The 15319-nt window shown below is 45.3% G+C and overlaps 1 protein-coding gene across 1 annotated transcript in view; it reads left to right on the forward strand.

Moving 5' to 3' along the window:
• The first annotated feature begins 1169 nt into the window (after positions 1–1169).
• LOC147900645 (prolyl 4-hydroxylase 1) overlaps positions 1170–15319 on the forward strand; it is an 87165-nt gene continuing 73015 nt past the window's right edge. Inside the window, exons 1-5 of the mRNA XM_087375863.1 lie at positions 1170–1431; positions 1707–1754; positions 2248–2300; positions 12939–13004; positions 13188–13262. Coding sequence (XP_087231989.1) covers positions 1371–1431; positions 1707–1754; positions 2248–2300; positions 12939–13004; positions 13188–13262 — 303 coding nt within the window. The 5' untranslated portion in view covers positions 1170–1370. The remainder of the gene's footprint in view (positions 1432–1706; positions 1755–2247; positions 2301–12938; positions 13005–13187; positions 13263–15319) is intronic.

Here is a 15319-nt window from a genome sequence, read left to right on the forward strand (position 1 = left end):
AGCAATTGGGGAGGTGGCTTACTACGCGGATTGATAGCATACTTGCTTTGTTTGTGGTTGTCTTCCAATCCCATAGTGCCCCTTTGAACTTGTACTATCTCTGATTGCACTTTGTGATCCTACAATGCAAAAGATTACTCTGTCCCCTCTTGTGCAAAAGATCAGTCTGTCCCCTCTTGCCACATGTACTCTCCTTTATACTTGCTCTAAGCTCTCCTTCAGCCATGAGCTAAGTGCTCTCCTCTCACTCCACGTGGAAGCCTTCTCGTGTCCTTCTCTCCCTCCATGTTGAAGCCTTCTCGTATCCTTCTCTCCCTCCACTCTAGCTTCTCTTCTTTCTCCACACGGTTTCTCCTCTCCCTTCACGTGGCAAAAAGAAGTAGTAAGATAAGATAAGACGAGTATTGAACTCGTGCACGGGCATGACCATCCTCAACAACTCCCCATCTGAAGGTGGATCTTTGATTCTTAAATTGTTAATCAATTCACCTTGCTTACTTGGATTGGATTTTGAAAATTTGGCTAAGTCTTAACCCTTGGCTCTAAGACCTTCCATCTCCTATTAACCTTCCATCTCCTCCTCCCTCCCGAAGGTGACCTTCCATCTCCTCCATTCCGCTGACCTTCTATCTCCTCCTTGTCCCTAAAGCTGCCTCTTGTCTTTCCACCTCCTCCCCAAAGCTTGCCTCTTGTCTTTCCACCTCCTCCCTCCTCCAAGCCTCCATCCAAGAGTTCCTTCTTTGTGACACGTGTCAGACTCTTCTCCTCCAAGCTACCACTTGTCCTTTCTTTTTGGCCTGACATCGGAGGCCTTAGTGAAGGTTCGTTCCTTTCAAAAGTAGCATTTTTCAGATGTGTTTTTCTTTCAAATTCTTTGATTGGTTGGTGTGTTGACTTTAGAGAATCTCTTTCAAATTTGGGTTTGCTTTTTTGGAAGTGCATTCATTCGCTCTCTCTCAGTTTTTGTTAAAATTTGGACGGGCATTCATTGAACATTCCCTCTCTCTCCTCTTCCATTTCTCTGCATCTCTCACATTGGGCAAGATTCACCTCTCTCTCTCTCTTCTCCTTCTTCTCTCTCTCTTCTTTTTCTCTCTCTCTTGGCAAGGCCACATGAATAAAATTCATCTTGTTTTTTGGGTGTCCGTAGTTAATAGGTTAAAGATATATATCCGTACACACACATGCACTGAAAGACTATACTAGTGAGATGGTAGATTGAGCGCGTTTCATCCCATTTTAGAGGAGTAGCGCTCACGAGTGCTAACGTGACGGATGTTTAATAGATAGATATTGCGATCACATTCATCCCTGTTATACTTTGGTTATCCATTGCTGTATAGGCTCCTCGCTTCCTTTTAGCTTCTTCCATGGCCAAGCCTAGAGTTCTTTACGCTCTCCTTTCATTCGTTATGATGGGAATGTCCATAGGTAAGATCCTTGCGCCAACCGATTTCTTATTGCTGGGCTGTGGTTGGCCACTGCTTTGGTACTTTTTCAGGAATTCTGTTTATATCGCCTTCCGATAGAATTGCAGTATTTTTCCTTAGCGGACAATTTGAACTTATGGAATAGATTCCTACGTTGATTCATTTTATTTTGTTTGGAGCTCTGTCGGCTTTACAAAATGCTGCCTTGAAGTCGTTTGATTTGTTTACCAGATATATCATGTTGAAGTTGAAAAAGCCTTGTCTACTGCGCTGCAGGGGCTGTCTTTCAATTTTTACTCTTCCGACGACTGGAAGACTCAAACGGTAACACCCTATCTTACTTTGAGGCTGTAAACTTGCGTTAAGGAATCTTTAATGTCCATCTCAGCACAAGTTCCAGTGTGTGCTTTTCATGTGTGGTGGTTTTGCCGTGAGTTCCGTGTTAAAAGAACATAACTTCCAGGTGTGTAAAAGGAGAAGGCTTCCCCCCTTCCCTGTTCAGTGATTTATCGACCTGCCCTGAAGTGACACGAGCGAGTCGTGCCTCAAAAGGTCTTACACACCCGTGGAATTTGGCCATTTCTGCTTACATGGCGTTCATTTGCTGAGTGTGGGCGAATAGGTTGAAGATGAAACCAGGACTATACTTCTAGAAGCCTCTGTCATGCATTTTTAAGAGGAAGGTTCTAAGCAATGGGGACCTTTCCGTCTCGATGTAGAGATAAAACTTGAGACCACAGTTATATATGATTATTTGACTAATGATGCAGGGGGTGGGCATCCCACGACCTGAATGGTATTCTCCTTGTAATTGCAGGTGTGTTTTCATGGGAAAATGATGCAGACGCTCGAGTGCTGAGGTTGGGATTTGTGAGTTGAAATCAATACCAGCCAACCCTGTATATTGATAATTTCTATTAGCATATTCTGTATTTCAATGCTATGGTAGGTTTAAGTGCTCGAACAGATGTGGAGGTTGAGGTTACAAACTGCTTTGTTACCAAACCACCACCTTCAGGTATCTGCTCCGCTATCTGCCACTTGCACTTGCCTATGTGCATCCTTGTACACACCCACAGGCACACATGCACACGCACACGCACACATGCACATGGGTGCTTAAAGGCCAGGAGTTGCTCTCAAGTTTCATTAGTCTTTCCCATAGTCTCTTTGAGTAGCTGAAGAGTGGTGTTCTTAAGAAAGATCTCAAAGGATTCCATCCCATTGTAGATTGATTCACGCTGATAAAAGAGAAATCTGCAGTAGAGCTGCTAACCACAGTAGCATCGTCTCCATCTTTGTGAAAATTTTAGGGCAAATCATTCCGTAAGGTTATGCTCCTTCATGCACACAAGTCTTTGGTCAACACCAAAAGTATTTACAATCTATATGCGCCTCCTCTCCCTGGTGGGCTAGGACTCATAATAATTTCCTTATCAAATGGGGCCTATAATTGCTGCTTGCATCCAGTTTACCATCTCTCTCATAGCCATGAAAAAATTCAAAAAAGGTGATCCATTGGGTTTAAAACAAGTCCAAAAAAACTTCTACCTATGCAGCTGTGTTTGAGCAATTTTGAAGGTGTTTGGAGTGTATTCGTAGCCCATGCGACACGAACAGTTCCTGCTACAACACTATTAGGTCAATTGGCATAATGTGTGTGTGTGTGTGTCGGAAAGTCAACGAAAATCAAACCATCAATTTATGTGCGTGTGAAGCCTTGGCATATGCCACTTGATGATAGCAAAGCCACTAGATAGCAAGTATTTGTAACGTTCAGGAAGTAAAGACTGTGGCGTGAGTCGCCCAACTCTTTGGCTAGCTACAGCGCATGCGCACACACACAGATATAGATATAGATATAGATATAGATATAGAGATAGAGATAGAGATAGTACCTCCCATTTCGCACACAAAAGAAAAGATCTTTGAAGCAGATCGGTACGTGGAGAGTTTGGATGCAGCCTATAAGAAGGTGAAGGAAGCCCTCTAGAACAGCCATGAAAAGCATTAGCGAGCAGCCGATCGTCACCGGTGCGAGTTAATTTTGAAAGAAGATGATTGGGTGCTGCTGTGCTTTCAAAAAGCAAGCTTTAAGCGTATGAAAGACAAGGATAAGCTGTATGCCAAACTGAAAATGCGGTACTATGGACCGTTTCAAGTTTTGAAGAAGATAAATGATGTAGCTTACAGGTTGAAGCTACTGCAACGTTGGACAATTCACGACGCCTTTCATGTGAGTTTGTTGGAACCTTTCTAGGAACATGTGCCTGAAGGGATGCTTGATGAGAAACAGTCTAAAGTGGAGGAACTGGATGAGATCTTGGTTCCAGAACATATATTGGCACATCGTGAAAGGAAAGTCAGAGATAGAGTTTTCTGACAGTATCTGGTGAAGTTTCAAATTTATTCAGCACTGGATGCGAAGTGGATGGAGGAAATTGAACTGGCAGATTCACCTAAGGCATTACAGCTCTACCTTGACGCATTTCAGCTTGAGCCCATTGCGGTGCAAGCTCATTCATGGTTTGTCACAGGGACGTGAATTTCTGTAACCGTGACTATTTTGGCTTGTGGGACTAGCCTAGGGGAGCGTCAATTCCCAGAAGTCCCTAGTAATGGGTTCAATCCCTAGGTGCACTCACGAGGCCCAAGTGCTAGGCCAAGGCAAGGACAAGAGGGGTGTAAATGTTGGGCCCAAGGAAGGCAAAAGTGTGTCATTGGTGAGTGGGTTAGAGCTCTTAAGTGTGTCATTGGTATAGTGGGTTACGACTTTAATGAAGGGGAGGCAAATGTGCCACGTGGCACAAACCCATGCACCCTTCTCTCCACCCCCCCTACGTTGCTACTTTCTCTCTCTAGCATGCTTCCCAAGGTGGAGATTCTTCTTTGATGTATGGACTGCATGGCCTGCTGTACGGACAGATTCACGTTTACCAAGACCTCACATGCTGCTAAATGGGCTGTTCTCTCTCTCTAGCTGGCTTATTTTCCTTGCTGTCCTCTCCCTTGTGCATTTGCTGCCCTCTGGAGGTATTCCAGCTTGGAACAAAGCACTTGGGAGCTGGTTGAAGGCATTTGGAGGTGGTTCGGGTCCATTTGCTGCAATTTTTCGACTCAATTGCGATTGAAGGTCATCTGTGCTTGTTGGGAGCCTGAACAGAGGATAGATGAGGGTAGAGATCGCCCTCGCCCCTCTTCCAAGTACAGCGGGTATGGTCGTTTTGACCTTCCTTTTGACTTCATTTGTCATTTTTTAGCTTGTTGTTGCTCTTTTGGTTGTTCAAAGTTTCTCCCCTGGCCACTTAGGCTTGACAGACATCCATTCACAGGGGCTGTGCCTAGATTGGTGCCAGAGGGGTAGTGTTTTGATTTCATTCATGCGTTGGGGTCATTTGAGCATTTCAGGGACATGTGGGATGCATGGTCACACACAGTTGGACACAGAGAGTGGTGAATGCCTCAGCCTTGCCTTGGTAGATAGGTTCTAGTGTGCTCTAGGGATTGGATGCATTTTGAAGCTAGTGGATTTGCCAGTGAGGCAGAGTATTTTTCCACTGTAAGAGGAATTAAATAAATACCGAAAGGGGCGTCAAAGCATTTGGGGCCAATCTGCATCTCTTGCATTGTTAGCTCAGAGCTTAATTTTAAACCTACATGCAACAAACTGCAACTTAGAGATAGATACATGTATATATATATATATATATATATCTATATATATCTTTATATACATATATAGCTTTATTATGCAAAATCTAACTACTACAAGAAGCTGCAAACAATAAGAAAAGTCCATAGAGATCCTCCGCATCCCTACTGGTCTTGTAGGAGGATCGATATGTTTACATGGCGCCTATCAAGGACTTCTACACAACTTCTACTACTCCACCTCAACGAGCCATAGAGTTATATGCACACAATCAAGGTTTGGATAGCAGATGACAGCCGTGATTTCAGCAGAGATTCGAGTTGATTTGCAGCAACAATCGTAGAGAAGATAGTGCCATGTGAGCAAGCAAGAATAGTGGGAGTGAACAGGAATAATGCTGGTCACCAACTGCCAAGATGGAGTCAGCTACCACAAAGAACCGCCATGCATGCAAATGCCAAATGTCGTTACCATGTGAGGATTGTCATCAACAACACCCCCCTCAAGCCGAATAGGGGTGAGAGCAAGAGGTTCTCCATACAGTGTAAAAAATGGCTCGACAAATTGGAGCACAAAGCAAAGCACCCTCAAAAGACGATCCAAACGAAAGATGCAAAACTGCCACGCCTTCCAAAACAAAGAGAGGCATGCAAAACGGCATCGAGATTCCACTGGTCTGATAAACCTCAAAAGACAACTACCTCTAAACAAGGATACTGACTAAAACTAGCAAGGCTCGCTCTTATTTTGCAAATTATCTTCGATTACTCAAAAGGCCAAGCTATCATCGTAGGAAGTACTCGTATCAGCAACACACAGATCTGCAGAATTCTCCACAACATGAGCCGTTTCTTTCTGCACCTTTTCTTTTGAAGCTGTGCCATCTCGCAGATTGTAACAATACTCCTTCATATGGCTCGCCTTCTTGCAGTAGTCACACTGGAGTTGCTTCCATCCTTTCTTTGGATGTTTCTTCTTGTTGTTTTCAGCAACAAAGGCCCGTTCTTCAATTGCATCTGGAGTCTGGCAACGCTTCTCGTCAACCAAAGTGGCCACCATTTCTTCAAGACTCATGTTGGCATTGACACGTAATATTTTGACCAGATCATCGTATGCAGGAGGTACATTGGTGAGCAGAACGGATTTTGAATCGTCATCCTCAACGCGAAGCCTGTAAACTACTCGGTGCTTTCTATCAATTCAGACAACGGATTTTGCAGAGGCGTTTGAATGAGATGATTGCGAGTTGCCAAACACATATACTTGAACTTAAGAGTTTGCAATTACGCTGGAATTAAGACTTATACAGCTTAAACACAGAGTGACATCATTGGAAAATGCAATATGATTGAGGGGCCAAGACGGGCCCCCCCCCTTATCCAGGCTCACTTTATTCTTGAAAATGGAGATACAAGACCAAGGTGCAATGCACCTTCCAAACTGATGAACTCAGTGAAAACCTAGGACCTAGATACAAGACTCAAGAGCATATGTGCAAGGTAGACAACAAAAAGGAGGACTTCAAGCTCAGGTTTCAACTCTTGGCTTGCCCAACCCACAAGGAAGAAGCTTGCAACAATCACCAGTTACATCCAACATTAGAGACAAGCACTAGTTTCTAGAAAGATAGTAGAAACAACATGAAATAGTGCTGTAAATGAGATAAACTTGACAATACAGGCTCCCTTCGTGACTTGACCCTTTTGTAGATGAAGTCCTTGATGCCTTTGAAGCTACCTTGGGTGAGGAGAGTGTGGAAATGGGGCTGGAATGAGAACAGCTTAGAAAAACAACCTGTAGGCTAGAGAGAGAAAGCTTTTATGGAGTGATAGCTGTAGAGAGAGAGTGCCAATGCTGATCCCAAGGGAGGGGATGTAAGAGAGGAGCTGCTGCTGTTCCAGAGGTGCACAGAAAGGCAGATTTCTGCAAGGGAAAATGGGCTGGAACAGTAGAGAGAGAAATTTTGCAATAGAGAGAGAAAGACTGCAGCAGGAGAGAGAAAGGGGCTGTGGTTGCTCCAGGCTAGGAGAAGGAGAGAGGATGCTGCTGCTGTTCCAGAAGAGCTGAGAAGGGGCAGATTTCTGGAGAAGAGGGGCTGGAACTGTAGAGAGAGAATGTGCTATTGTAGAGAGAGAGAGTGCTGCTTAGGTGAGAGAATGGCCTGGGGAGAAGCTGGCTGTACCCAAGGAGCTGGAGAGGTTCTGCTGCATCATCCAAAAGGAGGTAGAAGAAAAGTGACGAATTTTTCATGTGAGGAATGAAGGGGAGAGGCCTTCTTTTATAGGCTCAGCCCCCCCCCCCCCGGCCTAGAGTGGAAGGTGGACACTTGTCCCAGCTTTTTGGTGGGCTGCAGTCCCAAAGAGGACAGCCCACATCCTGCCCCAGCCAAACACGTGGCCTGCATGCCCTGCCACTTGCCATGCATGCTGCCACATGTGTGGGACAGGTGGACTGACCTGCCAGCTCAGATTCCATGTGTCAGTCTGCCACGTGTCACTCCAAAAAATCCTAAAATTTCAAAGTTGTCAGAATTCAATTCTGATCGCACCCACGGGAAGGAGGCTGGCTGGCTGACTTTTTCTCTTTTGGTGCGTCCTTTGCTGTCTCCTTATCCTTTTGTTCCTTGGAAGAGGTTCCCTGGGACTTTCGCTTGTTGCTGCTGCCATTCCGCTTGTTGGAGAAAGATTGTTTCTTCTCCACCTTCAAGGCGATGTTGATGGTGTCTTCGAGAGAAGTAGGAGTGGCAATGTCCACCTCATGCTGAACGATATACTGTAGGCCAACAAAGGACTTCCTTTGCCGCTCTTTTTTATCCTTCCTATTGAATGCTTGAACTTTTAACAAACGATCAACATACTCACTGACTTTCTCTTCTTGGCGTTGGCTGAGGATGTCCCACTGCACCATTGTATCTCTCTTAAACGCCTTAGGCAGGAAGTGCCTCATCAAGTTCTTCTTGAAGTGCTTCCAGGTGTGGGCTTGCTGTCCAGTGTTGACCATAGCTGCCCACCAAAGTGAAGCACGGTCTTGCATGTGCAGGACGGCAAACCGGATCTTCGCCTTGTCTTCGTACTCGTCCCCCTCAAAGAAATACTCGAGGTCTCGGATCCAGGCCAGCAAGACCTCGGGCTTGTCCTCTCCCTTGTACTTGGTAAATTTGAAGAGCTTATCTTAAAGAGGTACCTTATGCTTTGCGTACCTTCGTCTCCGTGGACGTCTCGAAGGAGATGGACTTCGATGACGCCGTCTACCTTGAGGAGGGGAAGAAGAGGATGATCTTCCCTCCTTGTTGGAGTTGGTGTTGTCCGCACGGCCTCTTCCTTGGGATTGGGGCCCTATGTCATGAGTTTCTGCTTGGCTGCTTTCCAGCACTTGAACCTGTTGAGCAATGTTTGCCAAGAGAGCACTCAACTCATGCAGGTTAGGAGGAGGGTCAGGTCCATTGGCTGCCATGATGACAAGATGACTCAATGAAGGAGAGACTCAACAAGAGAAAGCACAGAGTACAAGACCACTGCCTAAGCTCTGATACCAATGTAAACTACTCGGTGCTTTCTATCAATTCAGACAATGGATTTTGCAGAGGCGTTTGAATGAGATGATTGCGAGTTGCCAAACACATATACTTGAACTTAAGAGTTTGCAATTAAGCTGGAATTAAGACTTCTATAGCTTAAACACAGAGTGACATCATTGGAAAATGCAATATGATTGAGGGGCCAAGACGGCCCCCCCCCCCTTATCCAGGCTCACTTTATTCTTGAAAATGGAGATACAAGACCAAGGTGCAATGCACCTTCCAAACTGATGAACTCAGTGAAAACCTAGGACCTAGATACAAGACTCGAGCATATGTGCAAGGTAGACAACAAAAAGGAGGACTCCAAGCTCAGGTTTCAACTCTTGGCTTGCCCAATCCACAAGGAAGAAGCCTGCAACAATCACCACTTACATCCAACATTAGAGACAAGCACTAGTTTCTAGAAAGATAGTAGAAACAACATGAAATAGTGCTGTAAATGAGATAAACTTGACAATACAGGCTCCCTTCGTGACTTGACCCTTTTGTAGATGAAGTCCTTGATGCCTCTGAAGCTACCTTGGGTGAGGAGAGTGTGGAAATGGGGCTGGAATGAGAACAGCTTAGAAAAACAACCTGTAGGCTAGAGAGAGAAAGCTTTTATGGAGTGATAGCTGTAGAGAGAGAGTGCCAATGCTGATCCCAAGGGAGGGGATGTAAGAGAGGAGCTGCTGCTGTTCCAGAGGTGCACAGAAAGGCAGATTTCTGCAAGGGAAAATGGGCTGGAACAGTAGAGAGAGAAATTCTGCAATAGAGAGAGAAAGACTGCAGCAGGAGAGAGAAAGGGGCTGTGGCTGCTCCAGGCTAGGAGAAGGAGAGAGGATGCTGCTGCTGTTCCAGAAGAGCTGAGAGGGGGCAGATTTCTGGAGAGGAGGGGCTGGAACTGTAGAGAGAGAATGTGCTGTTGTAGAGAGAGAAAGTGCTGTTGAGGTGAGAGAATGGCCTGGGGAGAAGCTGGCTGTACCCAAGGAGCTGGAGAGGTTCTGCTGCATCATCCAAAAGGAGGGAGAAGAAAAGTGACGAATTTTTCATGTGAGGAATGAAGGGGAGAGGCCTTCTTTTATAGGCTCAGCCCCCCCCCCAGGCCTAGAGTGGAAGGTGGACACTTGTCCCAGATTTTTGGTGGGCTGCAGCCCACAACCTGGCCCAAATCTACCAGATTTGGGGCCAAACACTTGGCCTGCATGCCCTGCCACTTGCCATGCATGCTGCCACATGTGTGGGACAGGTGGACTGACCTGCCAGCTCAGATTCCATGTGGCAGTCTGCCACGTGTCACTCCCAAAAACCCTAAAATTCCAAAGTTGTAAGAATTCAATTCCGATCGCACCCACGGGTTCCTAAGAGCTTAGACTAATCTTTTTGAATCCCGGGGAGAAGAGCCCCCTCTGAAGCAGGAACACTATGTTTTTGGTGGACTTGAGAGTAAAGACGAGCTAACGCAAAAGTTGACATTCGAACTCATAAAAAGTAGGAAGAGAGGGTTGAGAAATGATTTGCTGCATAAAACTAAAATACTTGGGCGGGAGTTTGTTCAAAAAGAAAGTAACTTGGTCATCCTCGGATTTGGGAGGACCAGTTGTGGCAAATTCAGCAACTAATCGCCGGTACTCTGCCAGTTTGACCTTGAGATCATCGTCAGCAGTGATCTGGAATTGCTGGAGATCGTGGTCAAGATTGATGCGACGAGTACGATCTTGGGCTGGGGTGAAAGGCTGCATCAGGAGCAGCTCATGTGCAGGAAGATGGCGGGGACACATTGTCTTGGATCAGGCCTGGCATGAGGCACTCAGAGGACAGCTTCAGGATAACACAGGGCGTGGAGTCATGGCTGGACTGTGGGCAGGATTGCGACCTGCAACAGACACCAGCAGATGGTGTCAGCATGGCGAGCCATATAGCGAGGGTAGTGGGCAGGCGAAGGGCCTGCAACAGACCCTGATGATGGTGGATAGGTTGGCGCAGCAGAAGCAGGGTGAACAGGCGCTGACATGGCAGGGGATGAGGCAGCACATGGCAGCCCATATGGAGGGCTGGTTGGGCTGGGCAAAGCCAGCCAACCAGGCCCTATCTAGGGCTGGCCAAGGGCTCAGCCCTTGCATGGAAGTGTGGGCAAAAGGCCCTAGAAAAGAGGGCCCCAAAGGGGCATTTATAGGCAGACCAGGTCAGGGCCTGGTCGGCCTGTTTGGGTCGGCCATAGGCAGCCTGACTGGTCGGTTTTTTGCCAGCCTCTTAGGGCCTATAAAAGCAGAGGCTCTGGGCCTCATAAATCATCCAACAGCTCAGCAGAAAGAGGAGCAGACAGGAGCAGCCTGAAGACATTCCCTTGGGCCTCATCTTGGAGGTGAAGGAGAGTTGAAGGTGTGCTGCAGACTGAGTTCCCTAGAGGCTGGACCTTGGCTGTCTTCTAGGGCAGCAAGGTGTTGTGATCATACCTTCTGGAGCAGCCATTCACAAGCAGGTTGGAGTAGTGGAACAGCTATCTTGGGGCCTACATTCAGGAGGACCAAGGGGACCCGTGTGCTGCAGACAAAGCTTGGCAGGGGCTGCCCACCTAGGCTGATTCACAGGCAGTAAGGTGGAGAAGAACACACTACACGGAAAGTCTACAGACGCTCGAGGTGGAGCATGCGGGCTCAAGTCTAGAGATAACTGGCAGATAGGAGAAGGACCTTGTGGTAAGATCAGAGGACCACACCATTGGTGGGACTTTGGATCTATCTCTTTTGTATTGTGTCCATAGTTTTGGACGGAAATATATTATTTTGGTGTCTTCTATATCTGGCTGGTTCATTGTCTATTGATGAGTCTGCATATTTATTTAATGCACATAAGTTGAAGAAGTTTGTGATTCCACATCCCACAGGCACATTGTGTGAGCTCCTGGGCATTACTATAAGTCTTCCGCTGTGCGTACCCTCTGTTGGTTAATTTCTAACACTAGGAAGGAAGAAGGGAATTTTACCTCCTTCCTTGTGTGATAATATTCTCTAGATTTATTGTACCTATACCACGTCTCTACAGTAATCCAAAGCCTTGTAATAAAGCTTGTTACTGATAAAGCTTTTCCTAGTTTAATCGCCTGATGTTATTGCAATACTCATACCTCTGTATTGAGGGAGTGTTGAGATTATTACATCAAGGTGTCTAGAGGGGTAGAAGTCTCCATCAGCTTGATTGGTCGGTGAAGATCTTGGATAGTATTTTGGATTGGATGATAGAGGCTTGGGTGCCTATATGATAGGTGGTATCTTGTGGTTCTACGTGTCGATCACAAGGAGCTTTGTATGTAAGGCTGATAGCTAATGCAAATGCTTTAGGCTTTAGCTCTTATCTTGTGGTTCTCCATTTGTGTTCTTATCCCTCATCCCACGTTTGGTTCAAGCTCTCTCCTTCTTCATTCCATTTCTTGACAGAGGCCAGGCCTGGGCAAGAGGGGCCTTCATAGAAGGCCTTATGTAGGCCAAGAGTTGAGCTGGTTGGCCTGGTTAGGTCGGTCCGCAGCAGCAAGGGTGGCTCTACGGCTGTACGGCTGACTCAGACTGGTTGGGCAGCGCAGAGGGCCAATTGGCCCTTTCTTGGTCAGCCTGATTAGGAGCTGGTCGGCCCTATTACAGGGCTGGTGGGCCAGCAGACTGAGGAGGACAGACTGAGGTCCCCATGCCTACAGGCAGGGCCCATTTGGGGCCTTGTAGTACACTTGCAGAAGGTCACTGAAGCACATTGAGGAGCACCCAAGTTGAGGAGGGTCAGGGCAGAGTTGGGAGCAGAACTTGTGCTCACCACAGAGGATCCAGGGAGGCACACTGCTGCATGGTAAGGTTTATGCAATACGTCTTGTGATATTTTGGTTGTTCTACTTGCTTCCATTACTGCAGATGTAAATGCTTGTGAGTTGTTTCTTGTGCACATATATTGTCTGACGTTGGATCACAGTGTTTCCTTTGGTTTTTGAGATTCTTTCATTGCATACATAATACATTTCCTTTGGCACTTGAGATTCTTTTGTTGCATACACAATACAATTCCTCTGCGTGGAGTCACTAGGTAGGTATTTAATCTGAAGGTCAACAGTGTGGAGACTAAAGATCATATATTTGAAGTGCTTTAGGCAAATTTTTTAATAATGAATTACGTAATTAAGTTATTTTACATGGTTTTTAGTGACAAGGATGAAAGTATGCAAATCTCAGAAGGGAAACATCCATTTTGACAAAACTGTGGTCATTTGCTTTTAATAAGGTCTTTCTAACGGTTTTGCATTTATTTTGTGAAGGTGAAACAAGAGGTGATCAGCTGGTCACCAAGAATTATACGGCTTCAGAACTTTCTAAGCTCAGAGGTAGTGGTGGTCTGTCCGTTAAATTTAATTACTTTTCACAAGGATTGTTTTCCCAAACTAGGGTCTCAAGGCTACTTTTACCTTTCTTAATTGGCTGGCATGTGTAGTACTTGCAACCTCAGATTATCAATTTATCTATTTTGTTAATGTGTCCTTACCATAGTTTTTACCAATTTGTTGAAGGAGTGTGATTATCTTATTGCAATTGCTCGGCCAAGATTAGGCAAGTCTACGGTGGTTGATGTAAATACAGGCAAGGCACGTATACCATGCTTTCTATCCTTTTCTGAACGTTCATCAATCTCTCGGCTGTGCCAAAGGTCTTTCGTTTCCATCAATCTACGAGGATCTGCAATTTTCATTTTACTTGAGTCTATTCAAAATTTGAAATTGAACTTTTGTAGATTACATGGGAAATTGAATGAATTCCGATTCTATTGGTGACTTTCAATTATGGTGGGCTCAATGCCCCATGCTCGACACATTTTCTAAGCTCTAGTTGGAGTTACTAAATTTCTAACCACAGGGATGATGGTAAAGTCATAGGCATAGGGATGTTGTTATCTTTAATGTTTCAATTGGCGTGGCTGACTTCCTAACCACGGGATTGCTGCTATTTTTAATTCTCAGGTTTATGAAAGTATGAGCATGTCATCTTACCTTGTAGCATTTTGTTGTGGTCTCTTCCTTTCCCTTTATTGTATGTTAAAGAGCTTTCAAGCGTTAGGAATATTCTCAAGGGTAAATTTCCACATGCCATATTTGCTTTTGTGAACTTTGGTGCTCTATAAAGAATATTAACAGATCTCAGTCATTTTTTGTACCGAATGTACTACAAAGGCTAATGATTCATGTGTTTTCTCACTAGGTTTGCAGTTCAATCAACTGCAAGAAACACAAACGCAAATGATAAAATGCCTTTCTAAATGTAAGCATAACTGCAACATGTACCAAATCAATGAGGTAAGGAATGTTAATGTTCTCCCTGGCTCCTGCAATGGCTCCCAACACAAGTGCGGTCTTCGGTAAGTATGGGGGGTATGCTTAATACAGCGGAAGAGCCATCAATGACAAGGCAAATAGTGCAGAGGATTTTGTGCTCTTCACAACCTCTCACCAGTGGTTATGGGTTATTATGGTTATTTGAAGACCAGAGTAAATAATTTTATGTACTTTTTGCTGGCTCCAAGATGTGATGTGGAATGCAAGAGTTTTCAAGCCAGGCTGCTCCAATCTCCAACTAGTCTTTGCGTGTTGCCGCAAACAGTACAATTTCCTGCAGTGATTGTGTGTCTGAATCCTCAACTCAATGGAAACAGACTCTATTGAGTCTGTAATACAACCGTTCTTTTCTTTTGTGTAGATTTTTGCTACAGAGTCGTCAGCTGCTAGTGTTCTGCAGATTTGTCTTTGTGTCTCCTCACTCTGCATTGATGCTGTTTGTGGATCCTTAGTTTACATGTTGGGTGGACTTGTACAACAAGACAAAGTGATACTGCTCTCCTCCACCTCTATGCTTTAGGTTGTAGCAGGTCTTCGCTCCTGCAGACCTACCCCTCTGTGTCGTTTTGTAGGTCGGGGCTGCTTTTGTTGATTTTGTTGTTGAAAGCATCACTGTCCCGCTTTTGGGCAAATACAATTGATTTGCTCGTTGCTGTTCTTGTTGATGCCCATCGCTTTCTTTTTTGCAGTTTGCTTTCTTGCAGATCGAACTGCTGCTGCTTTTGTGTTAGCCTTTTTGATACAGGTCATGGGAATGCAAATTTTCTGGTGCTTGACTTTGTTGATAAAGTGAGTTTTTGTTGTTATGGGATTGCCAATGGGCTGTTCTTTGTGGTGGGTATTGCTATGGATTTTACCAGCTTTGGAGCGGGCCGAAGAACATTGTCAATAGAGCATGCTTGTACGGTCATTGTACCATAGCCAACCGTGGCTGGCTGTATGAAGAGCAGCTAACTGAGTTCATAGAAGCCCAAGTTGTGTGGAAGTCTTTCAACTGATGATCAACTTCCCAAGTTAACTAAGCTAGTCTTGCAAGTATGTCACATAGTGATGAGGATTGGGATAGTGGACAGGAGTCCTCCCAAGACGGCAATCTTTGTTTGAGGAAGCCTATTGAACATGATCAGAATGCTGATAGGCAGCCATATGGGTCTATGCCATTGAATGGACAGCTAATAGCTATGCCAAATGGACAGGATGCTCATTTGCAACAGTTTATTCATGGTTCTGGTGTTGATATGCATGGCCATGGCAATGGTTTTCAGCATGCAAATCATGGACAGCAAGTCATTCCGCATCCCTTAGTGCATCCA

The sequence above is a fragment of the Dipteris shenzhenensis genome, chromosome 6 (genome assembly GCF_047967505.1).
Source record: "Dipteris shenzhenensis isolate YYH24624 ecotype China chromosome 6, Dip_SZ_1.0, whole genome shotgun sequence".
Taxonomy (NCBI): Eukaryota; Viridiplantae; Streptophyta; class Polypodiopsida; order Gleicheniales; family Dipteridaceae; genus Dipteris; species Dipteris shenzhenensis.